The sequence below is a fragment of the Eurypyga helias genome, unplaced genomic scaffold, assembly GCF_000690775.1.
Source record: "Eurypyga helias isolate BGI_N326 unplaced genomic scaffold, ASM69077v1 scaffold6003, whole genome shotgun sequence".
Lineage (NCBI taxonomy): Eukaryota > Metazoa > Chordata > Aves > Eurypygiformes > Eurypygidae > Eurypyga > Eurypyga helias.
This window is the reverse complement of record NW_010241774.1, coordinates 1-25778: the sequence shown is the minus strand read 5'-3', so window position 1 is coordinate 25778 and position 25778 is coordinate 1. Positions and strand designations below refer to the sequence as shown.

General features: G+C 36.9%; 1 protein-coding gene across 1 annotated transcript in view; it reads right to left on the bottom strand.

Moving 5' to 3' along the window:
- TAX1BP1 (Tax1 (human T-cell leukemia virus type I) binding protein 1) overlaps positions 1-23322 on the bottom strand; it is a 52096-nt gene extending 28774 nt beyond the window's left edge. Inside the window, 4 exon segments of the mRNA XM_010148850.1 lie at positions 4082-4240; positions 5896-6083; positions 9253-9355; positions 23144-23322. Coding sequence (XP_010147152.1) covers positions 4082-4240; positions 5896-6083; positions 9253-9355; positions 23144-23320 — 627 coding nt within the window. The 5' untranslated portion in view covers positions 23321-23322.
- Between the last annotated feature and the right edge of the window lie 2456 nt (positions 23323-25778).

The window sequence follows — 25778 nt, the reverse complement described above, 5'->3', positions numbered from 1 at the left end:
CAGGAAACAAAAGGAAAAGTCGAAATGTTGAAAGCAACCTAAAACAATTCTGGTGACCACGTATCATGTGTCACCTTCTTAGTAAAATAATCATAGTAATTACAACATTATTTTAATAGTGCTGTATTAGTAGAGTAGCAAGCTGTACGTACAGCATGATTCTAAGTAAAAATATGCTATTGAAGAACATTATCCTAGTAAAACCAAATTAACTCTGAAACACTAACAGAAGGTTGTAAGAAAAAGATGTGACATTTCAGAAACACACCCAGTAATTTAGCATTTACTCATTCCCACACAGTATTAGCAGATTAACTTCACACTCTGTAAGGGCTAATCTGGGAGGGGAAAAAAGTCTAGGAATGGTTTAACTGGCATGAAAAATGCTGCAGAGGAATACTACAGCTTCTGTAGCTGAAAATATAGCCCTCTTCAGAGACTAAACAGAGTGTGTGCGGGGAAGGAGAAGCAGAGGGGCAGGTGGGCAGAAGAAATAGAAGAACGGGAAAGATACAATTAGACCCTGCCTAAACTGTTTTCGGAACCACTATATACTGCATTTAAACAGCCAAGAAGAAGGGAAGGAAACACTAATTGGAGCATAGCTGTGGCATTGTCTGCCAACGACCATCCTGTCTATGCTGAGGAATCTATGTTTCTACAGACATTTCTCAAGAGCCAAACTACTCCTGAGCTATTTGTGAAAAGAAAGGACTTATAAAAATCAATACCAAAAAGAGGAACGTAGCCTAAAGCATATGAATAAGCATGAATAAAAGGGGGATTTTAAATGTTTTGTTAGAACACAATTTCATATGATGAACTCAAAGATTTTCCATCATAAATCTACCCTCTATTTGTTACACTGTACCACAGTAAGGCAATTTTTGTACTATGACTCCTAACCACACTGTCCAGATTCTGTTCAATTCAATTATAAAAATATAAGGTAGCTTAATAAGGTATTTGATCAAAAGACAGATATGAGCTCAAATACCTGCATTAGTTTATTCGGAGCAACTATCTAAGATTTTTAGCAAAGGGGCAGCTTGACAAGGGTTTTGTATGAAGTGGTTCATAACTCCAAGGCCCCTTTATCACAATACAAATGGCAATAAACAAACAGTAGTTGCAATACGTCAGCAGCACAGAGCACTCTGCACTCAGCTGGAATCAAATGGATGTGTCTGTACAGACGTATCCACTTCCTTTGCTCATGCAATTGCTGCTTTTTAAATACAGCACTCGCTGCTACTGTGGGTTTTTAGACGGCTCTTTAGACAAGCAGAAATATTATCTGCACACTTCTTGATGGAAATACTTGGAAAAAAAATTAGTGTTAAGGGATTATACAGGGGTTAAATGGAGTTTAGCTTTAACAGAGAAAGATTTCTATCACAGCTTCCTTTTGAACTACAAAAGTAACGATATGCAGTGTTCACATGAAACTACATTTTCTTACATGGGCTATTTTGTTCTATCAATTGCTTTTCTTTAGTCTAATATACTCTGAAGTATACTGAAAGGTTTGGGGGTTTTGTTTTGTTTGTTTGTTTAATAGAACTCCAAATAGTTAAACCTTTACCTGAATAAGTTAAGAGTTTAACTTCATCAACTCCAGGTTTTATCTTTTTATTATCAAGAGTTTAGAACATAACTAAAAATTCACCTCTTTGTGACAGAAGAGCACTAGGAATAAAAAGAGAATAAAACCCCCACAAAATTACTGAGTTAAAACAATCATTCTGTTTGTTAAAGACAAGGAAGAAAAAAAAAAATCCAACAAGCCAGCCCAAAACAACCCAGCTCACACTAAACACAGGTGAAGATTCTGCTGCTATATAAAAATATATTTTGATTACTTAGCATTTCAAGGTTATCCTGTGTAGTCTTCTGTAACAGACAGCCACCTTAATGAGCTGTTTAGGTTTATCACCAACAACAATTATTCACATCAAACGAAGCTGACAAGGTTAGCAGGGATTTTTTGGGGGTGAGTGGTTTTGGAAGGTTTGGGTGGGGGAGTGTTTTTTGGGCTTGGTTTGGGTTTTTTTTAAACAAGCCCCACCGAAAATAAAACCTAGGCACTGTAATCCTACTGAGGGCTACACAATTCTGCTCAGGAATCTTTAAATCAATCCATTAACGCCCTGTACAGTGTTCTCAGCAAAGAGAAGCCATACAATCCCTTGACCCACTGCTGCGTTTCATGTGTCAGGGTAGGGAGGCAAGGAGGGAAAGAAGATAAATCACCTTTAAGACTGGAAAATTTGGAGAGAAAGACACATATAAAGTATTGTTTGTTAAACTTCCCAATGATGAAAAAATTCACTTACTGCACCTGATTTAGTAGGTGCCCAATTAATTTAAGAGAAACACTGGATTTATATTCTGCTTATGTATATAAACAGAAGATGTTTCAACTCAGCAGATTTAAAAAAAAAAGGAAAATCAGAAAAATATAATAGAACATAGAAGTTGTAAAATAAGACTGTCAAAGACTTAAGAGACAAAAAATGATTGCATGAGTTGGAAAACTAAAACTTCTGTTTTCTAGATAGAAAGAAATAGAAAACTTCCATTTTCTAGACAGGTAAAGAGTTGCATCAGATCAGACACCTCCTTACAGCTCAGCTAAATAGGAATGAGAAGTTCTTCACACTGCGTCACCACTTCCAACAAAACACAAAGCAGAAACAAACCAAAAAATAACATATTCCCGAAACTGTATTTTAACTCCTAAGTTCTGGTATCTCGAAGGCAAAAGTAATTTTGATTATAGAAATTCAGTATCAAGACACTTTTCTTCCTACGCAGTCTGACCGTGTCCTTGCAAAACGGCCGTCAAAATGCCATTTGACAAACTGTTGTAAAACAGCACTGTAAAGCTAACGTGGATTACAACTGGCAGTGTACTGTGACGTATTTTTTAAAATGAGAATCTCAAATGACAATGAAAGGTACCTCTGTAGCCCATTATGATTTATCTACCAAGTTTATGATTCTGCAAATCCATGAAATGCATTCTTCTAAATACTTAATACTTCGATTTAAACTAGTCCTCCCATGTACTTCAAATTAGAATTATTCTTTTATAGGAAAACCGTTTCTCTAAACAAGATCTTATCCTTTCTTTTTTCCTAGTCCATTTCACTATGACTGTTCAAAAGTAAACTATAAAGTTTCAACAGTTTCAAATTCCCCCAACAAACTCCTTTCTGTTAAAGGTGTATCATGCAGAACTGTTGACATATACATACTAGTACTAAGAAATAGCCTATTAACTCCTGTCCACAGCTAAATTATATAGGCTTTATTACTTCAAATTTGTCCATGTCACCACCTCCCTCCCACATGTTTTTAATCTTCTCCTAAAAGTTGTTTTTTAAAAAGTAGCAGCTTAAAAATAGATTAGGGCCAACCTTTTTGTGTCCTTTTTTATAATACTAGATTTCCTCCTTACCATATGTAGAATTCCAGATTAAGCTTGCTTCGTTTTAGGCTAGATTCATATTTTCACTATCAATTAACACTGTAAATTAATTTTTACGTTTGTGCTTCTTTTTCCTTTTAAAATCTGCAGATCTTTTTGAAGCTTTTTGGAGAAGTGACTAGTTATTTTTCACTCTTTGTGTGCCCTGGCAGTAGTATTCCCTGTTACATCTTGATCTTTGCTTTTAATACCAAAATTTTTGACTGTTTTTAATACCCTGTGCTTTAGGTAGTTATTACTTAACTGGAGTTTTTTTGGAAAGCCTTCCTCCGTTGTAAGTTAACGTAAGCAAACTTTAAATTATCAACTACTTTCCACTGTGAATTCCAGAGTTACATGTCAAACATCTGGTAACAGTTGTCATCGATTATCTTACCAAGCCTGGTACCAAAAGCCTTAAATATTTTAACCATTTTACGACATAAAAGGAATAGTGGCAGGAGGTTAATAGGAACTGACCTATTCTAGTGTAAATGTCTGTCTAACTGTTGAGGGGTTTTGATAGCTGATTTTCACCCAGTTTAACTGGTTCTTGAAAAAGGAGATTACAGGCATTCTAAGTCAACTTTAATCAGTTAAACAACTAACCTTTTGCTCTGTTTGCAGTTGGTCACATCTCTGCTTTTCATGGTTAAGTTCTTTTTCGAGTCTTTCAACTTGATCTCTGAGTTGTGTGGTTTCCTTTTCCAGAACAGAAGTTACCTTTAACAGCTCTTCTTTTTCCTTTATTATTTTTTCAATTTTAAACTGTAAAAACAAAAACATTGTTTTCTTACAATTTTTCTCCCTTTCATGCCTACGAAATAAGTGGATAATATTACTCCAGTGTTTGAGCAGAAGCACAAAATCTGTCTTCTGTTTAGGTTTTTTTATTTTCCCCTTATTCCCAAGTTTCTGAAGGGTCATTGCCTTAACTGAGTTGTACTACATTACCATTAGACAACACACTTCGCAGCATCTTGATTTATACTGAAGTTTTCCCTCCTCAAGTGAAGTGACTTTACTGTTCCCAAGTGACAGCAACTATGGAGGAGCTAATTATGATGATGACAGCTTGGTGAATAAACAGCTGTTGAGTGCAGAAACACATACTCTAAAGCGACGTTTGAGGAACTTCACCAAAAGAAAATGAACACACACATAGCCAAAAGGAAGGACTGGCACGTGAATTGTGGCTTTTCGATACTTAAAGGAGGCTTATGAGAAAGACAGGGATGGACGTTTTAGTAGGGCCTGTAGCAATAGGACAAGGGGCAACGGTTTTAAACTAAAAAAGTGGTAGATTCAGACTAGATATAAGGAAGAAAAGTTTTCAGAATGAGGGCAGTGAAACAATGGAACAGGTTGCCCTGATAGGTGGCAGATGCTCCACTCCTGGAAACATTCAAGGTCATTTCGGATGGGGCTTTGAGCAACCTGATCTAGTTGAAGATTTCTCTGCTCACTGCAGGGGGGTTGGGCTAGGTGACCTTTAAAGGTCCCTTCCGACCCACACCATTCTACAATTCTATGAAGAAAGATAATCAAAAAGGTTTGAAAAAATATTTTTCTTTAGTACCAGGAGTACGTATCTGAAAGGCAAAGATATCCTGATGTATCTCTATACTGTCTCCTATCCCTAAATTTTGAAAACTGTAGATTGAATACACATGCATGTATATGCCTAAATGCAACTGACAAAAGGATAAAACATCTGACGGCAAGGTAAGGAAACCGTACTAAGCAATTTTCCAATAAGCAACCCAGCATCAAGTTTGTTTGGTTCTGTTGGGGGTTTATTTTTGTCTGGGATTTTTGGGGAGTTTGGATGGGGTGTAGGCCTAGGTTGTGGTTTATTTTTAAGTAGTTTTCAGCCTACAAATTATCAACAAGCAAATGGAAACACCCTGACTCTGGATGTAAGCGCACAAGTCTAATCACATCCATCTAGCAAAGAACATGGCACAGAGAACACTGCTTTAAATAAAACAAGAGCTATTCTAACACAATTAGACACCAGCAATTATTCAACTTCATTTCTAAGGCTCTTCACTCGTGCACAAATAAAAGTATACTTTTTTTTCCTCCTTACAATGAGCACCATTTCACACAAAGGTACCTTTCTCCAGTTAGTTGGAGAGTACAGATGGGAGATACGGGCAACTATCTGCTCTCCTATGATTCCCAGTCTATGTTTAGTGCTATAGCATACCTGTAATCAGTTTAAAATCTTTACTCATTTAAGCCGCAAATATCCTAAACTCCAATCAAATACTGGAGAACAAGCCAGAAATATGTACATTACACTTAAATATGTAGGATTTTTGCTCCTGGTTTGTTCTTCAATACTATAACCTGTGAGTGCATGTATATATATAAAAGATAAATACGAAGATAACATCATAAGAATTGTTGAATCAAACCTCAAGAAGTCCAGCTTTTGTGGTCACCACTAACATATCAGAGTTTCCTTCGTCTTCCATAGTGAGCAATTCTTCAACAGGGGAAGAAGTACGAAATTGGAAAGGTGTGCTTGCTCCACGGATTTCTCCTTTATGAGTCACATAACAGAACTGGTAAAATTCTCCATCATCGTTTGGTAGATAATATCCTATCAAAATAAATCAATATTTGAAAAAACATTCTACAAAGTCTCCATCTGGAAACAGATTATGAGATACTGTTGGACTTAGGAATTTTCTGTTAAATACCTCAGTAAGGCACATAAATTATTAAAAGCAGAAAGGAAAAGTCATCCTATATAGTAACTTTCATCCCCCAACCATTTCTCCTAGCTTTTATGACAAACACCAAAACAGTGTCAGGTAACAGGTGCTACACGTACACATCACCTTACACACCATTAGGCAATAGCTGCTGTTTATATTTATGAAACAGAATTATTAGCAATGAGATGCCCTGAAGCTGGATCAGGGCCACATTGTTATCTAACTGTTGTATGATCACAGTACAAAGAGTAAGCAATTTCTTGGCCTTGAAATACAACCAAAGACAACAGACAGAATAACGTGAAATGACAAGCTCTCTGCAGCTTTATCATGTTCAATTTTTTTGCATATTTTCAGGGGAGTAACCACAATTTACTTTCGCTATTTTAAAATGTCAAAGCATGGGAATGCTCTGAATGGACGACACAATGCTAACCAGCTGCAAGTATGGAGGGGGCAGGGGGAGGGATTTTTAAAAAGAGCTTATTTTTCAAAACTGAAAAAAAATTCTTCTAGACTTTGCAAAGTAAGAATAAATCATCTTTCTTGTATCTATGTAATACTGCATGCTGCTAAAAAAATATTTCAGAAGAATTTCTGACTATTCAGCTGAACGGCTGCCCAGTAACACTTTAACATCGAGCCTCTCGCATCACCTGGTTTCACATGTTAGTGTATGCGGATGTTAAACAATCCTTTCCAGAACTAATGAGAACTAAATGCAAGAAACCAAGCCTTACCCAGTTTAATGGTTAAAAAAATTCAGAACACTTAATTATCAGATATCCTAAGCCAACTTGGGTATGATACTAGCATAATAAACCCTCGCCTGATGTTCAGTCCAGAAGGTTATTTCACCAGAACTCAATCTGCTCCCTTTCTAACATCATTAATTTCTGTTCACCAACCTGTATTCCAGGCTCCTGCAAGACTTTTCCTGGTACTCTTAGCTATTTCTACAAATGGTAAAACATCACACATGCTAGGCGGACAGCACTTGTACTAAGCACTTCACGTTTCCATGAGTCTTACACTTTATTAACTGTAGCTCAGGAAGTAGTATCTTTATTTCAAAACCACAAGATTCTGTGCTTTTGGACCTGACTATACTTTCCTATGGCATACTGCAGTTCAATTTACCTGATTCAATGCTTAATTAAGGTGACATTGCGCAGAAACAAATTCAAAACAATTAATTCACAGCTCCAGCTTGTTTTAATATTGGTTCAGGCAAATTGATTTTAAAACTACTTAAAGTCTTTTTTTTCTTGTATCTAACATGTACTGGAGAGAAGAACTCCTGATTATTTTGTTCCAGCACACCTACTTGATCTTAAAAAAAAAAAATATTTAAAGCATGCTGCACAATATTTACTATTTATCTCAGCTAATTAAGCTCCTGTAAGCTCTACTGATCTCATCTCAGCAGCACTAAAATATCTTGCCAAACACAACTAAGAGACTGTCTGAATGAAGATTAAATTTGGCAGCTCTATAAAAGTGGCAGACTGTCAGCATGGAATGTAACAGATGGGTCTCTTCGTGTGTGGTAAAACTCCTAAGTGCAAAGGACTGATAACGGCATGTAGAGTCCTAGGTTTCTAGGTCACTTAGAATTTCAGTCCAACCCAATTTCATTCAGTGAATTTTGGTAAAAGAAACCAACAACTTCTTTCCAGTTCCTACAGAGCACCTGTACTTTTCACAGATTTCAAGTGGTCAGATCACATGATCATCATTGACAGCACCAGAAAAAAATTACTTGGAGTAAGAGAAAGAACAGTGAACTCATCCAAGCTATCACTATCTGCAGCTTTAACAAGGCAACAAGCTAACACAGAAGTCATTTCAGGACTTCAATTATTATTTTTCTATATATTTTAAGCAATAAATACACACACAAAGACTAAAGCCAACTGTGGGAAGTAAAAAAAGAACATAAGATGGCACATAAAATTCTGTTAGTAAGCAGGAGAGCACTGAACAAGTTTAGTGGAGGCACTCTTTTTACATTATACACATTTCTGACATTTGTAGTGTTCTGGGGCAAGAAGTTCTGCACATTAACTGTGTTATACAAGTATCAACTCTATCTCCATTTAGAATCTGTCACTTGGTAGCTTACATCAATGGATCCTACTTTGTTAAATAGGAACAATAGATAATCCACTCATGCCATAGGTAGCTGATTTTAGTGACATCTGTCACTTCCGATTATTTCTCTTTCCCAGGCTGAAAAACCTGGCAGAAAGAAGTTCTGGAGGTCACTCAGTCAAACTTTCCACTCAGTGACTTACCAGCACCAGTCTGAGACTGCCATGGCTGTGTCTAATCAAGCGTGTGGAATTCTCATCCTTCCAAAGCAGGGATATCTGTTCAAGTGCTGGACTACTCCCTCTCAGTAAAAAAGTTATTCCTAACGCCAGATGTAAACCCCACAGACCACAGTCTATGGCCACTGTCTCTCTTCATATTTAACGAGAGGAGCATGGCTCTGCCATCTTCATAACTTCACACCTTTACACAGAAGCTACTTCTTAATTTTGTTCTTTCTTTTCTTAAAAACTTCAGTCATCAATTCCTCACCATCATATGTCCTCTGCTACTCTCACAACTCCGAAACTTCAGCAAACTGCCATCTACAGTATTTATTCTCTCACAAGGATCTCTTTACATCGAGAATGATGTTTAAAGTCCAGAGACTAAAGACAATGTAAAGACACAATGTGTTAAGAGACGCCAAGATTAAAAAACGATGCCAATTAAACAAAGCCATTTTCTGTATTTGAACAGTTTCCAGCAGAGCTTCTATCAGTCATTAATAGTCTGTTACTATGTAAAAACATACCAAGTCACATACTTGCCCTTACAATTTCCTTGACATCTAAAATGAGACTGAACTTCACACAGTGAAGTGTGGAAAACTCTTCTCCAATTTATGCTTGTAGAAGTCTAGAACGGTTACACAGCCCTCAGGACTGTCATGAGCAGATAAATATTTTAAAGCCTGTGTAGGCTGGAAAATACAGGTAGAGAGTGCTTTATATTCACCTTGAAAAGTCAGCACACAGTTAACAGTTGATCCTTCCACATAATTTTCTGGCATTGGGGACCAAAGAAATGTGTAATAATCTCTTGCTGTACTCCAACCAACCTAAAATAAAATAAACCACAACAAGAAGAGAAAACATTAAGCAGAAGAATTTGTTATGCAGTTAAGATACCATAGTCTGGCCTTTACAACATACTGTAATATGCATATTTCTGCTTCGACATGCAATAAAAAGATACTTAACAATGTTTACAAATCAAGAATATTTTAACAAGCATGTCAAAGATTTAGCATGAATTTTATTAAGCTTGTTACCTAAGGCAATAAATGGGTCTAACACAATAAACAGGTCTATATAAATTAAAACACAAGACAGTTTTAAACTACTGTTTGGAACATTTATTTTTTTCTATAAAGACACATGTTAGTATATTAAAAACACAAAAAGATTAATTCTGAAGTTTATAGTGAGGTTTTCTTAGCTTAAGTACTTCCAATGCCGACTGTTTTGTGTCCACAAGGCAACAAGTTCATCAGAAAACAAAAAGGAGGAACGAAACAACAGATATCTCTTCTACTGAAAAGGCCAAATTTGAGAGGGCTAAACTAGCACTGTTTGGACAAATTCTGCAATATTGAAGACCAGCATTTCACTGGAATGCTAATTCTTCCATACATACAAGCTACATCTGCAAGGAAAAAAAATTTTGCCCAAAAACCTAACTCAGCTAAATTGGTTCAGTCTTCCCACTAACTTCAATAAATATCTTTCAGACTTTAACCATGAGTGCAGCTCTGTGCAGTAAGAAATGCTATCCTCTTAAGAAATATATTCCAACAAGCTTGAAATACATGCTTCCAAACCTGAAACTACTGTAAAGCAGTGGATATTAATAACAGCATAATGGTAACAGAGAAGAACAATAGATATGTTTGATTTCACTGACTTAAAAAAAAATACCAAAAACCTTGTCAAAATCTAGATGTAGTATGATTTATCAGTAATTGGGTGTACGGTCTTGAAGACAGTGATGACAAAAGGGGGCAAGTTGCCTATCAATTTCTATCAGGTAAGACAGCATTTCAAGAGACCAGGTGCTGGGGGGGGAGGAATCCAGGGAATCCAGAAAAAAACCCAACCAAAAAAGGATGAAGTTATCAATCATGATTTCATACAGATAAAACTTCTAAAACTAAGTTCATACCAAACCCTCCTTAAGAAAGGATACATTGCAACATTATTTTAAAAGCATTAAGAACTGGGTTTTAAGTGTTGCCACCCTTAAGAAAAAAGAAAACGTTTAGACTGACAAAGAACAGCAGAACTGTTTCTAAGCAGGTGCCATATTTTCAAGGGTTACTGGTAAAGAGAGCTGTGACACATCAAGAGCTAGTGGGCAACACCCTGGGAAATTTACCCTGCACGTATTTTCTCCATCAGTTCCCCCTCCTTCATGTCACCTACCATCTGATTCGCTCACCGAAGTTCCTCGTCTTACACTCTAATGATCCTGAGAATCCATTTATTTCTTAATGGGCCACATCCAAGTTCTCAGAAGGTATGGACTACCCAGTGGCTCTTTTCACTGCATAGGATTTCAGATGAGGGTCTTCCCCTGCACACCTCGAAACGTGACAATGCAGAGGAGGAAATACAAACAAATCCCATCCTCCTGGCAGTTGCATGCATTTAAAAAGGGGAAGTTTGTGTACTCTGCAGCAAAGCAAGTTACCTTAGCAACATTATTCAACATCTTTCCTACTTAACAGCGATTATCATTGACCTCCATAGGATTATTTCTTAGAAACAAGGAGCAAAAGCAAAGCAATGATATGCTGAGAACAAAATTAAAAGAAAAGTAATGGATATTATAGGTCTAGGATCTAGATCTTAAAGTTTTCATTAAAACCTGCTGACAGATTTTATTTTATTATTTTACTACTTTATAGCTTTTGACAACATTCTCTTTACTAAGCCTAGGTTGAATACACAGTGGTCGAGAAATACAAAATACTCCTACAGAGTCATAACCACCTCTATGGCAACAGATATAAGACTATAAACACACACTGGATGACTCAGCAACGATCTAAATGTGACCTTTGACAAAGGTATTTCTTTCAGCTCAGAAGGAAAACCAATAGTTGCCTAAAAATAAGGTTGAAAGCATATAAAGAAATTTTAAGACTGCTTAAAGCAATGGAAATAAAAACTGAGATAAACAAAAACTAGTGGCAAAAGCTACAGAGGAAATAAACAAAAACATGAAAATGACTAACAAGACAGGAATACTTGTCAATAGTCCCACAATGATTTTCTATGAAAAACAAAACACTGTAGCTCTGGAAACAAAATGAACAAGCATCCTCATCATCTTCAGGTCCAGTAGCTTGGAAAAAATACCTTCATTTTAATGAAGGAATCAGAAAAGCTGGACCATTGCTCTGACCAACAGTAAAAGAAACAACACCTTATTACAAATATAGACTACCTTCCAGGTTACTCTCCGGAGGGGAAAGAGGAGTCCAGATCCCCCACAAGAATCATTTGCTGTGAAGACGTTACCTGCACCACACGGACAGGAGAAAAATTGCTACTTAAGGCACATGTTCACATAAGGTGGTTGTGTTATCTTTGTTGGCAGGGGTTTGTTCAGGTTGTTTTGTCTCCATTGACAAGACCACTGCAGCAACTGGCCCATAGAATTATGCTTGGGACATACTGAAAGAGGGCAAGTTGAAGCTTTTCTCTTAAACATAAGAATTTGTGCTTTGTACATATTCCTGGTAATAGTGCAGGATTTAAGAAATCAGATAATTCAACAGGTAGGTGTGGTTAAATAAACTTAACATGGAGTAAATACTATCAATCAGTAGTGTACACAGGATAAAGACTGAGAGGACATTTTAAAAAAATGAATGTATTTAGTTATTGTGTACGTTTTTAAAAAACGTAAAAACAAAAAAATGTTGCATACTGTAGTTCTTGAGAGCTATAGAAATTAGAGGTAGCAATACCTGAGCACAGACTAAAGACTTCCCTCACCAGCATATTCCTTAATTTCAAACTTCAAAAAATCAAAGGAAAGCTTTGTTTTATTAAAAGCAGATAAATTAACCCTAGTCTTCCATTTTCAGAAGTATTTTCCCCATAGCACTATGTCCAAGTAGCAGCTAATGGTTATCCTGCCACCTCACAAAACTTTTTGCAGTTGATGGTTGGGGTGATGGGGCTCCTTCGACCCTACCACAGTTGGACTGAAACAGCAGGAACACAGAATCTACTCTGTGGAAAAAATCCAATCCTGTATCTATTTTGATTATTCATACATCCAAGCTTATTTATACAGGACTCTCCAAGAAAAATCACAGAGCAGTTAACAGTAGAATAAAAATTTCAAATGCAGACTTTATGTTAGAACTGGAAATTACTCTGAAAAGCAGAAGCAGATAAATTCTCCAATATTTGGGAAGCCCTCAGCACAAAAATAGAAGGAAGCAGGGCTGCTTCTTTACTTTGTGTCCAGACTCTCTCTAGTACTCTGCTGAAACATCAGTGCATGTTAAAAAGCAAATACAGATGCTATTTAAATACTCCACAGAAGTTTTATCACAAATTTGTGTCTATTAGTCTTTTTTCAATTCATTCAAATTCTAGTTGCTGAAAAGTTTAAAAACAAGCAAACAATACCCTAACACTTTTAGACTGAAGTAGAAAACAGAAATAAGTGGTTAATTATTTACTATCATCTTACAGTATTATTTCTATTACAAAACAAAACAAAAAAAAGTGGAAAAATAACAGCACTGGCATGACACACCAGAAAACAAGGACAGAGAAAGTGCAGTCTTCTGCTGTTATCAGACAAAAATGTCCAGAGCTGTAAGAACCGGAGTTTGACCATTTCACCTGCCAAAACAGCTGATATGACTAACAGTGAGTACCTGTATTCAAGAAAACATTACTGAAAACACACAAATGCTTGCAAGAAAGATTCATAGATTTCATGTCTGCATTTGAACATCAGTAATAATTAAAAAGTCACTGAGAGAAATTGTCATTATAAAAATATATTTAAAATCAAATCTTCTATTACATAATTTTGGGGTTTTGTCTGCATTTACTGATGAAGTTCTAAAAATTTATGATCTAACTACTCAAGCTACAAGCATATTTATTTACATTAATAATGAGAACTTAAAAGCTGTTAAACTGGAAATGAGGCAAAATGTGTGGAAATCCACACTTAATTCCTCTTTTGGCTTCAGCGCAGTTACAGTCCTGTTTTGCAATGAAGGATATATTCTGATGTACTAAGATGTGAAACCACAGTTCAAAAAAACCCAACACTTTCATTAGAATGCCAATTAAAATAGCATACAAAGAAGCCAGATACAAATACTTTTATAATATGCTTTTTCCTTTTTAACTGATACTGTTAACTGGAAAAGCATTTGACTCAAAAAAAAAAAAGAGGTCCTATAAATTTAGAGTAAGACTTCCAAAAGGAAAGCAACTGTAGTGAAACAATATCAGAATCAGAACAGCTACAGACTTTGTTGCTGTACAAAAGCTCAGTTGGAATTTGTTTAATGACAACAACTTTACGTACCAATTAAAAAAAAAATCCCAGAACACACCAATAAAAAGTATTGTCAACTACTAACATAAAAGCAAGTTCTAATCAAAGTGCTAAAAGCTGAAACAAATGCACAGTAGTACTTTCTTACCATCAGAAACCTTAAATAAATGAGAAATTTCAATGGGACACACTCCGTGTGCCAGAAGGAGTAGAAGAGGCACAGTTTACTAGCCTAATTTAAAAACTTGGCATGGGTCATGGCAGACATTACAATACCTACATTCAAGCTCAGAAACCTTACAAATTACACAAGAACTCCAGCACAAAACCTTCTGAAGTTCAGAGGAAGAAAAAGGTGAATGACCTGTCAGAATACACAAAAGACTTCTTGTGAACTCAAGCTCATCATCAGATGCACTGGTTGTGCTCATACTGTTACTTTTCAATGAATTAATTGAAAACTGACAACATTCTGCTTAGATTTAAAAACTCAGAAAACATTAATGTCCTTATTTATTAGGCAAAAGAGCAAGTTAGACTCAGATGACGCAACTTCCCTAAAATAACACGAAAAGAAAATAATTAATCTTATATCCAGAATTAGAAATAACATCTCTGCTACTAACCTTGTATCTTCTCTATTTCTCTACATTTAATTCTCAAACTCCACTCAGAAATCCATTTCCAACTTAGAAAGCTGTGCATAAATTCCAGCACTCTTGCTTTCCAGAGGTTAACCAACAGATTAATAATTCAGAAAACAAATCCTACTTTCACCTTTTCAATTTATTTTTAAACCAAAACCACATGACTAAACACCACATCTCCCAAAACATGTCATATCCAGATTATGTTATTATGTACAAACAATGTGTTACTGAAACAATCCTCACTTTGTTTAATTCACTCTCCATAAAACGGAAAGCTTTAATAGGCCATTACAGAGTAATCCGTTCACTATATTCCTATTTCCGACTTTTGAGCAAAAAGGCTTATTTCAATTTAAGACATCATAAACTAGTTTTTAGTTCTATAAATCAACTCTGCAGTTGCAGTGGAAATGCTGAAGCCTGGTAAAGGTGAAGTTGTCTAAGACCAAGTACTCTACAGTTTGGCTGGGCAAGTAGGGACAAGACCACTGTCTGCAATACCCATACCAGACAGGCTTTCCTTCTACTAATTAACAGGCATGTAGTCATCATGGACATTTTTTTCTTTTTCTATGCTGCCCCGCACATGCAAGACCCTTTCTTACTGAAATGCCACCCAGTGCGATTAGCTTCCCCATATTTACATTTCACCCACAGTACATTTACACAAAAAAGCCAGAAGAAAATAAGCTGACTAGAAAAATAAACGGGAGGGAATGGAGCACAATCTGTGCGCCTGTCTGTATGCCAATAATGAATTACCAAATATATTACTGGGGGGGGAAAAAAAAAAATCATCGTATTTCACTGTACCTCCTTTAAGCTTCATCTGACTCGTCTTACAAGGAATGTAAGCTTTTCTTAGAAGAGAGATCTGCCTTACAACTGCAGAGTCTGCACCATAGGCGTTACTTCAAATTTAATTTTTAATTTCTTAAGTTTCAGATAAACATGGAAAATAAACACTTTCCTGGGTTTTTATTTTGTGATTTCTTTCCTCTTATAATAAAGTCAACCCAACCTTGAGAGAGAGTGCTTTAAAGAAAGACCCCTATAAGGGAGGCTCACTTGGCATTTTCTTCCCTGGCCTCAGGAAGCTTTTACACAACTGGAAGAACAGCAACGTTCAGAGTATCTTACCTATCTATACAACACACATACTAACATCGGCAGATCAAAGAAGCAAACCCACCAAACACTTGTTTAGCCAAACCAGCTTTGGCAAAACCAGTAAACCCTTTTTTAAATACCAAATATATTAAAACAATGATGACAAAACCACCACAAACCAACCCACAAAACTTTTTGGAGTAAAAAAATATGCCCTTTTTGTAATTCAGAAGGTAAACTACACAGGTTACTTTGCCAAATTACAATCTAAACTAAGTACTGCAAGAAGACAATAAACTACCTCTGAAAGAAGCCAAATTACAGACAGAAGGCTTTCCACGTACATTAGACACTAATTATTACCGACAACAGTAAATCAGCAGTGTTTACACATCTCACATGGTAAGAAACATTTTGACCACAGAGAACACCAGCACCTAAGCAAAATGCAATTGGGCCAGTATTCTAGGAGGCGACTGCTCCACCACAGCACGCTTGATTTGTCCCACAACCCTGACTTCAAGTAACATTACTTAAAAGTCACAGTAGTGCTCGCATTGCTGTAGCCTCTAACAGTCCACCAAAGGCAGTTACAGGTAACAAGTGCTTCGAAGCCAATTAACAGATGGAAAAACTAAGATATCCAGGGGCAGTGAAGATCATACTGTTAACACTGACATGATACACTTTTGAATGCATGCATCATCAAGTAACAATATACAGATGCCAACTCTGAAAGAATCAAACTGTACCAAAGATGTCAGAACAGAACATGAGGAAAAATACTTAAAGTCTACTTTATTAGTAACATTAAGGCACCGACATTTCAAAATAAGTAAACAGTGAAGTCAAAGTTACAACCTCTGGGCTTTTTAGTATGTCTGTGATCACCTTATACCACATGCAACTTGGACTTAATTCATTCAGTTCAAGTCATTTAAGACTTCACTCCAGATGTGACCTCACCCCTCACACTGAGATAAGAATGTTATAGAGCAGGAGCCCTAAAGCTGAAATATTTTGGGATAGAAGATGGCTGCAAGGTACTCTATACTCTTCATGAATAGCTGTAATCTTAATATGTTCTCTCATGCCCAGACCTGAAGAGATCCATCTCTGCTGAATGTTACCAACGCGTACAGGCAATCTTTTAATTTAGGCTATCGAGAACATATGGTACTGGTTGCAGTATCAAGGTACTATCAGTATCCTAACCTATTATCATCTCTTGTTGGTTGTATTTCTACCTCATAGTTCACAGGAATACATCAAAATGACATTGACAGAATGCCTAGACCACAGGATCAACTTTCTCACTTATTAGGTATAACTCAAGATAAATATTGAAACAATATGAAATCTCTGAAAGAAAACCTGGTACACATGTAAATTACTGTCCAAGGAAGCGTTATGACAGATCAAAGAATAAAGAAGTTATTAAGAGATAAGCACGAAAACATATTAAAAAAGGTGTGTGGGTTTTAAGTGAAATATTTATTTACTATCACATTTCTTGAAAAATATAAATCAGCACAATCTTTCCCTTCAAAATTGTTACCAGGTACTGAGCACTGTTATGCCAATTCTGTCTCACCCCACAAACCTACCATTTCAAGCAGTATCGGAAAATTAATGACAATTGGAATTAAACATCAAAATTTCTTGTCAAAGGTAACGTCAGGTAAACCCAGATTATCATTCTCAATCTAGTACAGAAACAGTGAGCAACATGGCCACAGGCTTCTTTTTAAACAGAAGAGTTACCTCAGGTTACTTAAGACACATCTTTCCAAAGGTGATAAATCGCAAACTAAACAGAATCACTCTAATTTGTGGATGTAGTGGAATTCAGAATGTTTTGAGAATTGCTAATTCTATTCCCAACTATTTTAACAACAGGACATACTGTCTACTACACACTCCTCTGTCTATCATGCCTTGCTGTGCAGTGACGATTCCATGCCAGAAAAATTGCATTTCAATAGGCATGTGGTCAACAGCAGATCCAGCTGTTGTGCTATACTTCTCAACATGATCTTTATATATGGAAGTAATTGGGATCTTAAAAAAAAGATCTGTGACAAAATCAGAACGTTGAAACAATTCACGCATGTTGTATTGTTATTTGAAGTCCAAAGGAGACTAAATAACCCAGAGTACTAAATAAAAACGTATCTATATTGTCCTGATACAACACAACCACCAAGCTATTTCTTAGGTGTCCGTTAAATCCACTGTTAAATTCTGTTACAGAGGTTTTTGACCACAGACAAGTTAATTCTGAGGTCTGTAGGCTGAAAAGACAAATTAAGTAGCACGTAAATACAGGTACTGTGCTGATGCACAATGAGTAGCTAAATACTGAGTACCCTCTCAGAGCAAAGCAGGCACTTTTTGTGTTTTAAGAAGTTACTAACATCTTCCAAATGCTGTTCATGCAGCTTTTTCCCCTATGTTAAGTTTCCGGAACATCGTACCACCATTTGTAACCTGAGGATATTAAAATGAAGACATTAACAAATTAAAAATTTCCTTTTCTTCTCCAGAGGTACACCAAGGCAGGCAATATCAAAGCATGTCTCTAACTTAGGTCAACATCCTAGAAGAACAGTCATGTAAATTACTACCAACTAGAACCAAGGAACAGAAGAGTTTTGATAGAACGGTTAATTAATGACACAGCAAGACCAAACCCATTGGCCTAGCATATATAAGATTACCTGCTGGTATTGCAGGTCTTTCCAGCATGCTGTCTTCAGCAAAATTAAATCTTCAGAAATCCAGAAAGTATGATGATATCCTCCACAAACAGCCCCACCTTTAACACTACTCTCCCAAAGCACTATCTTTATTATGCCCTTAACATTCTTTCCTTGTGCCTTTGAGAAGTGAATTAAACTTGTCTCCCTTGTATACTGAACATCTGTCAGTCCGACTTCCACACATATGCCCTAGTTGGAGGGGTAAGCACTTCTTCCCAAAAGCCAAGCAGGTTTTTCACACACTTCTGCAAGTCTGCACATTATGCATTAATAATGCATAAAAATATCACGTGGCCATATGATTATTTCACTTTATTGTGAAATAAAGTCACAAGATGTAGACTTCCCCATCCGGAGACTGGGACCACCTACCAGACAGACCATTTTTGCAACCAGATGTACTGCACATATTATTTTAACTTATTTCAAAGGTTTAGATTTTTGGATTACCCTAAGGGCCTCTCCAGATACTGATTAATCAGAGAGAAACAGAGAAGAATAAGAAGGGAACACTGGGTTTGGATCACTCTGGGAGCACAGATCTCCTACAAAATCTATCAAGAACGGTAAGTCTTCTCCCCTTTGACTCCACACTAAGAACCATGAGGTGGTTCTGCACAGAAAAAAAACTGCATGAAAAGGGACTCAGGCTCAGGATGTCCATGCCAAGTACTAGGCCAGTACTTACATACAACACTGCCTGTTACAGGTTCTTCCTCAGTAAAAACCAAGTACAGAGGCATTTAGATACACTTAGTTTGTAAGAAAATTGGTATATCTGAAATAATTCTCCTATAAACTAGAGGGGTAATGTTGTGTAGGAACACTGGGTTTGCATTTTTGTAAACAACAGAAAATTACTTTCTTAGGAACAGTTTTAATTAAATCTACTACCACCACCACAAAGTGCCTTACAGTCAGCATTACAAAAGTTCAACATTCAGCAGCTTAAATCATGCTGGGAAAAATAAAAACCACATTTCATTCACAGCATATGCAGAGAAGTTGGTAGCATTTGTCAAGTTTTAAAAAGAACTGCTATTTGTTTGCCAATTTATTTAGTTCTTTATCATAATGCTGTATGCTACAAACCCCTAGCTCAGGTCTGAAGTTCTAGACTTACTCTACCTCCCAACAAGACTTTTTTGATACCTCTGATGGAGATCAGGTAGGCAGTACTTAATCTTGCCATGGCTCCGTATTTTAAGTTGCTTTGTAAAAAGTCCTTGAGAAGAAGGTATCTGTCAATAAACAACTGCAAACATGGAACCTGCTATGGCACCTTTCACTGAAGCCACAGTACAAAACTAAAGCCAATACTCAGTGATGAAAGTGGAATACGCAGCAACACACAAAACTGGAAACATTCCTAGTGAGGGGGGAAAAAAACCCTCATAAGCATTAAGCCTAGCAAGTCAAAAAGTATGTATACCAGGCAGAAAATACTGATACAATGAAGAGCAAAATGAAGTTCTGTAACAAACACATAAATGAATTAATAACCACGGTAAGACACACAGAAAGAAACATAAGCAATTTATGGTTCCTACCAAGGATTCCATTTCTAACATCACTTTTCCACATAAGCTGCACAGCACTAATGGCAACTACAATGATCACAAATGCAAAGAGACTATTAGACATGTAGTGCATACCATGGAAACTTTTAAAATCTCACAAGCTAGAAATTAAGAATCTATATGAAACCAGGTGTTGCTTCTGGAGTCATTAGCTCCGTTTCCATTTAAAAAGGAAACAAACTGACAAACCAAACCCTGCAAAAGCTGCTCTTCAGAACAGAAATCTACAAAGATTTGGAAAAGAAGCTTAAATTGTCACTCTACATTAAGCAGCCATGCTAATAAAGCAGGCATAGCCCTTCTCCCACACACCTTTCTAGTCCACTTGCTTCCACCACAGCGATGCCCATATACTTGCCCATTGCATCAGACAGCGACCAAGCTCAAGAACCAAGCAGTTGTGAAACAAGGTGGTTAAAAGCTGGGGGAGGAGGGGCTGTATTTTTCTGGAAGATCATTTCCCTGATCCACTTCACTGTGCAGCTGCACAAACAACTAACTGGACTAGCAAAACAAACAGGATAACATAAAGATACAAATAACCAATGTCAACTCAAGATACCACTGCTGCTGAAGAAATGTACTTGGACTTGCAACCTAAGTGAAAATCATTCACTTAAAATGTAACCTACAGATTTTGTTCAGTTCAATAAAAAAAATCCTAGCTAACTGGTTGAGCAAACACAGGACAGAATGTAGCTGAAGCTACTGCCCCCTAAAATGAAACAAAAGTCAACATTAGAACCAAAACCAACACATGTTTGGGGGAGGAGTGGGGCATGTGGCCAGATCTTATTCCATTCATTTTCTGTGCTAAACTGAAAAACCACTAAGGTTTTTTGTCTGGGTTTTTTTTTTTGTTTGCTTTTAAACTTGGTACCTTTTCCCTCTGCCCAGTATTCACTATTACAACACTAAAACTTTCTGTGCAATTCCAGGCAAAGGTTAAACGACAGCAGCTTAAACAGGTTCATTTATTCAGCTCAGAAAGACAAGGATTTCTATTCCCTCTACGTGAACAGTCAGTGAATCAATGCCTCGAGTTGTGTCACAGAAGCCTTGCTTTCCTTGCATACTAGGCCAATACAGAAGGCCATTAATTACTGTTCTCATAACTAGTCAAAATTTTGCTTCTTTTTTTAATGCTGAAAAAAATCACTTCACTAAACATGCATCACATCCTTCTTATGTTTTAGAAAGGTAATTGATAAAACCCTGTCTGTTTCATCTGTTTTCAAACCACCTCTGGGTGGTTTGTTGATTGTCCAGGAACAATCAGTTCTCTAGAATTCACTCATTTTTACACTCAGATGACAGTACAGTACAACTTCTGTATGTTAGCTATCCCAAGACAACTATATTTTCAGCATTTATTTTACTGTAAACATTATAAACATGTATGTGTACGAGTAGACACAGATACAGTTGAACAGCTGGCTCCATGTAACTCTGTACTGTAACTACACTCAGACAGGATATTCCTAACACCTGCTAAGTATAAGCTGACAGTCACAAAAAGCAAACAACTTTCATTCTTTTTCCCCATCTCACAATGCTTCCTTCCCTCATGCTGATAAGAATTAGGTGAACTGGAAATTCAGCTGGGGAATTCCATTTAAAAAAGTCCAGTCCCAAAATGTTACTCTTAACCTCAGTGAATTCCCTATTTGATTCATCACACAAGAGCTTGTTTCAGATAAAGGAGAAGAAGCACAAGAAATAAGCCACCCTGCATAAAAGCAGCAGCTGTTTCTTTCAGCAGTAGTACTACCTCATGCCAGCTCAACATGTTCCTCACACGACTGCCAAAGCTGCATTACCTGCCACTGCTAAAGTAGAATAAAAACTTGGACCTCAATCATTTACGAAATCTATCATCACAGTCAAGATGCAATCAAAGATACCTCAACACTGTACACAGCATTTTGTTTAGTCACTGAAAACCTGTTTTGTGCCTTTTTTTTTAATTTTCCTAGTTAGTATTTTTAGGGTCCTGTCTGATTGTCTCCCCCACTTAGAACAAGAGAGAAAGCCACAACATTCACTTCTGTTACATTTAACTAATTTCAAAATGCTTATGTGTAATATGAACAGCACCTGTTTTAAAGTTTTGATGAAGATTTTTTAGTTTCATTGATACAGTTAACTAAACACTCAAGTGTGCTCAGTTACGCTGTCAAAACTCTGCAGATAATCAATATATGTACACACATGTTTAAAGACTCCCCACTACAGAAACATCTGTTTGTAAGTTAATGCCTCCCTCACACAATTCAGTGACTGTACAGTGACTGCATGTACCATTAAAAATGCTTCCACTTTGTTATAGAGCACAGTATTTCAATTTTGCAGAAGAGTAATTAATCTTGAATAAAGATTTACATTCTTAAGCAATGGACAGTTCTAAGGGAAAGGTCCTCCACTACCAAGATAGTCTGTTACCATTCTCCCTTCCCCACTGCCAAAGCACCACTTTCAAAGCCTGACTCAAAATTTCTATTAAGCATTCTAGTAAGGAGTTTAGGCATCATCTGCTAGGGAGCCATACTGACAAAGAAACATAGATCAAGGTCTTAAAGAGAAGCAGATGTAAGAATTAATCTATTTCTAATCCTATAAGTGAAAACATATTCACTTTTTAAAATAACTTCAAATAAATCAAATAATTAATGTGTGGCAACTTAGATGTGGCCTCACCCCTCCTCTTTTTTTCAAGGGTCTGTTTTGAATAATTTTGGAGATCTATACTGTTCAGCCTGGTGTAGCAACCAAAATGAGTCCGGGACACTGGTCAGGCTATCTCCAGCTTACTTTTTGTTCTTTCCATGTACATCACACTTACTCTGGCTTACACTCTTCATATAGTCCTGTTCACAACGTCACTGTGCCCACGCATCTGTTCTCAAATCAGCTTAATTTAAGTCTGCATGACACCACCACATCACACCTTCCCTTTACTCCAGCGGACTTAAAGTGTAAAGTGTACTCATTCCTCTAGTTTTGATTACCAGTTCGATCTCTGTTATAAAACTTGTGTTACAGAACTCTAACAGCAAGAAGCAATACATCATGGAAATGTTATTCCACTTAATCTTAGGAGGGAGCTTTTACTGTTGTTGTAATTTTTTTAAATTTTTTTAATCTGGTAAGAGAGAACAAACACCGTAAACATTCGAAAAATAGCAATAGAAGAAGCTTTACTTACCTTGAAAATTCCAACCCAGTCTTTCTGATGAGGATGGATAAACTGGGTCAGAGTGTAGTGACATTCAAGGTGTGTATTCGGAAGGTAACTTTTTGCCACATTTTGAAAAATCACATGTGCAAAATTGGAAGTCTGCAAAGTGTTAGCTGAAGATGGAACTTCTTGAAAGGATGACATGACTGACCTGTAACAAAATGGTAGAAGGTGTACTTTAAAACAGTGGAAAAATTAGTAAAGTTCAAAAAAATCAAGCTTTTTGAAACATAGAAGACAGAGAAACCTAACAATTAGTTTCTCTGCTCCGAGAACAGATAGCTACAGACCAAGCCCACCAAAGCGCACTGCCTCAGCATCACTCCAAAACAATCACCTCCCAGAATAAAAGGGCAGTCATTTCAGTGATGACATCACGATGGACAGAAAGCATAGCTTAGCCGAATGCCCACAGTATCAGACCTCAGATACATTGTCAGAAAGTGGGAAATAGCAGCAGGGTTCTAACTTAATGAAATATTCTTAATGGTTCTAGATGTGGCAGGGAAGAAGAAATAAAGCTCCATAGTTTCCCTACTTCAAACTTTCCTCAAATTCTGCACTGCTCAATGCTTTTCACAGCATTTTTATATGCGAAGTTTTTCTTCCTCCCCTCAGTAAAAGTAACAAAAGTTCCATTTGAAGACATTTTTAGAAAACATTTGATCTAAACAGGAGGGTTTTGTTAGTTGTTTTTTTTTTTTCTTCCCTTCTTCAAAAGAGTTCTCTTGCTTCTGTTTAGTAGTCTGTGTGCATCTATGACTGTCTGCATTGTAACACATGTGCTCCAGCCCTGACTGTTTAGCTTCATTATCATAAACAATGGACTTCATTGACAGCGGGAACGTTTAGGTATGCATGCAGTTTGACAGATTAACACTAATCAGATGGACTGCAAAAGCTTTTAATCGTGTTTTCCATTCACCACCTCATTCAGGATATGTAGTGCTAAAAATTACAGCAGTGCAAGATGCTTCACAAGCAGAACAAGAATGTCCCTTCCTCAGATTCAGCAGTATCTGTCAAAAATGTAAGATGGGCAACTGAGAAGTTTCAAGTGTTTGATTACAGTATACAATCACAAGTTTGTCAAAACACCTCATATTAGGATTGGGGCCTTATCTGTCTAACACATTTACAGAACAATGAGCCATCCTATTCTTGCAATTGCTATTGAAAGTAATTTTATACTGACCAAGCATATTCACACCCTGAATGAGGCAACTGCCAAGCGTGTAACATAATACACTACTTTCATTGAAGATACATGTGGAAACCAATCCCAAAAAGGGATGGGCCACTGCAAGTCTCAAGAGCTTCAAAGACTAAATGCGGTCTGTGTATCTCCTATAGCCTTATAAAATTTCTTTTGCCTGTTGAAAAATAAGTAGCAAAGAGCTTATGCTTTCTGAAAAAAAAAATGCACTCAAGTAAACAGATATTCATCATTCCAAACAAGGAAAAGGTAAAAATTCTTTAGATTTAAGCCCTCCACATTTTAAGTTTATTACCAATCAATTTAGTAACATATGAAGTACATAGGGACAGCCATGACATTATTTTACTGTATCAGATGTTAAGTAAACAGCAGTTTTGTACCCTGAACACCACAACTAAGAAGATAAAATTACAAGCTTGTGAAGATTAACAGATATAAAGGACAAAACCAAGAACATACACAAGCAAGAGAATGAGTAAAGATTAGAAGACAGCTTTTGAAAAACAGTAAGGTATGTATAAATCCTATCTGTTATCTTGCTTCAGAGTCCAGAAGAGCATAGGAAATTTTATGGCATAATAAAACCCAGAAAACTACCACACCTCCTAAAGCAAAAGATTACATTTAAGACATCTCTCAGATCCACTCTGAACTATAAACGGTATGAAGTAGCAGTTTCTACAATTCTAAAAGAAACAGAACAGCCTTATTTTTTCTCAAGCACAATAAATAAATTAATTTTTGGTAGTTCAGTGATACCTGAAGCCAAGTACTACTGACATGAAACAGACTGCTTTGTTTACTCTTTTTGTACTTACCGTGTGTTATGAAAACTGGAATATTAATAACAAAAACAACTGCATTTAACTTTTTTTTAATAGGTCTATTTTAAACATTGGACAGTTTATTCTAAGCGCACAATGCAGGAAAGAAGAACACAAACACCCCCCAAAAAAAACCCAATCTTTTCTGCACACCAGCCGCCAACGACCACAGCCGAGTACTAGCCCCAGTGAAACCAGTGGGGCAGGGCTGGTTTCCAAGCCCCAAGCAGACCTGTTCACAAACCCGAATTTGCGCAGACCCGCAGAATCATCTGGGATTACTGTTCCCAACAGGAAAATCCCCGGAGCTTACGTGAAGCCGAGATCTACTTACAGCTCAAGGAGAGTTCAGGGGGTGCTGCGTGCTTGCTTACCTAGCGTTGGAGCTACCGGCTGGGAAAGGGGGAGGAGAAGGAGGAGGAGGAAGAGCTTAGGCTTCATTACTGACATGACAAGCGATTCCCTGGGGGGAGCCTGAGCGCCGCGTTTGGTTTTACGCACCGACAAGGACGAAGGAGGAAAAGCTCGTCAGGCAGGAAAAACAACAGCAGGACGAACC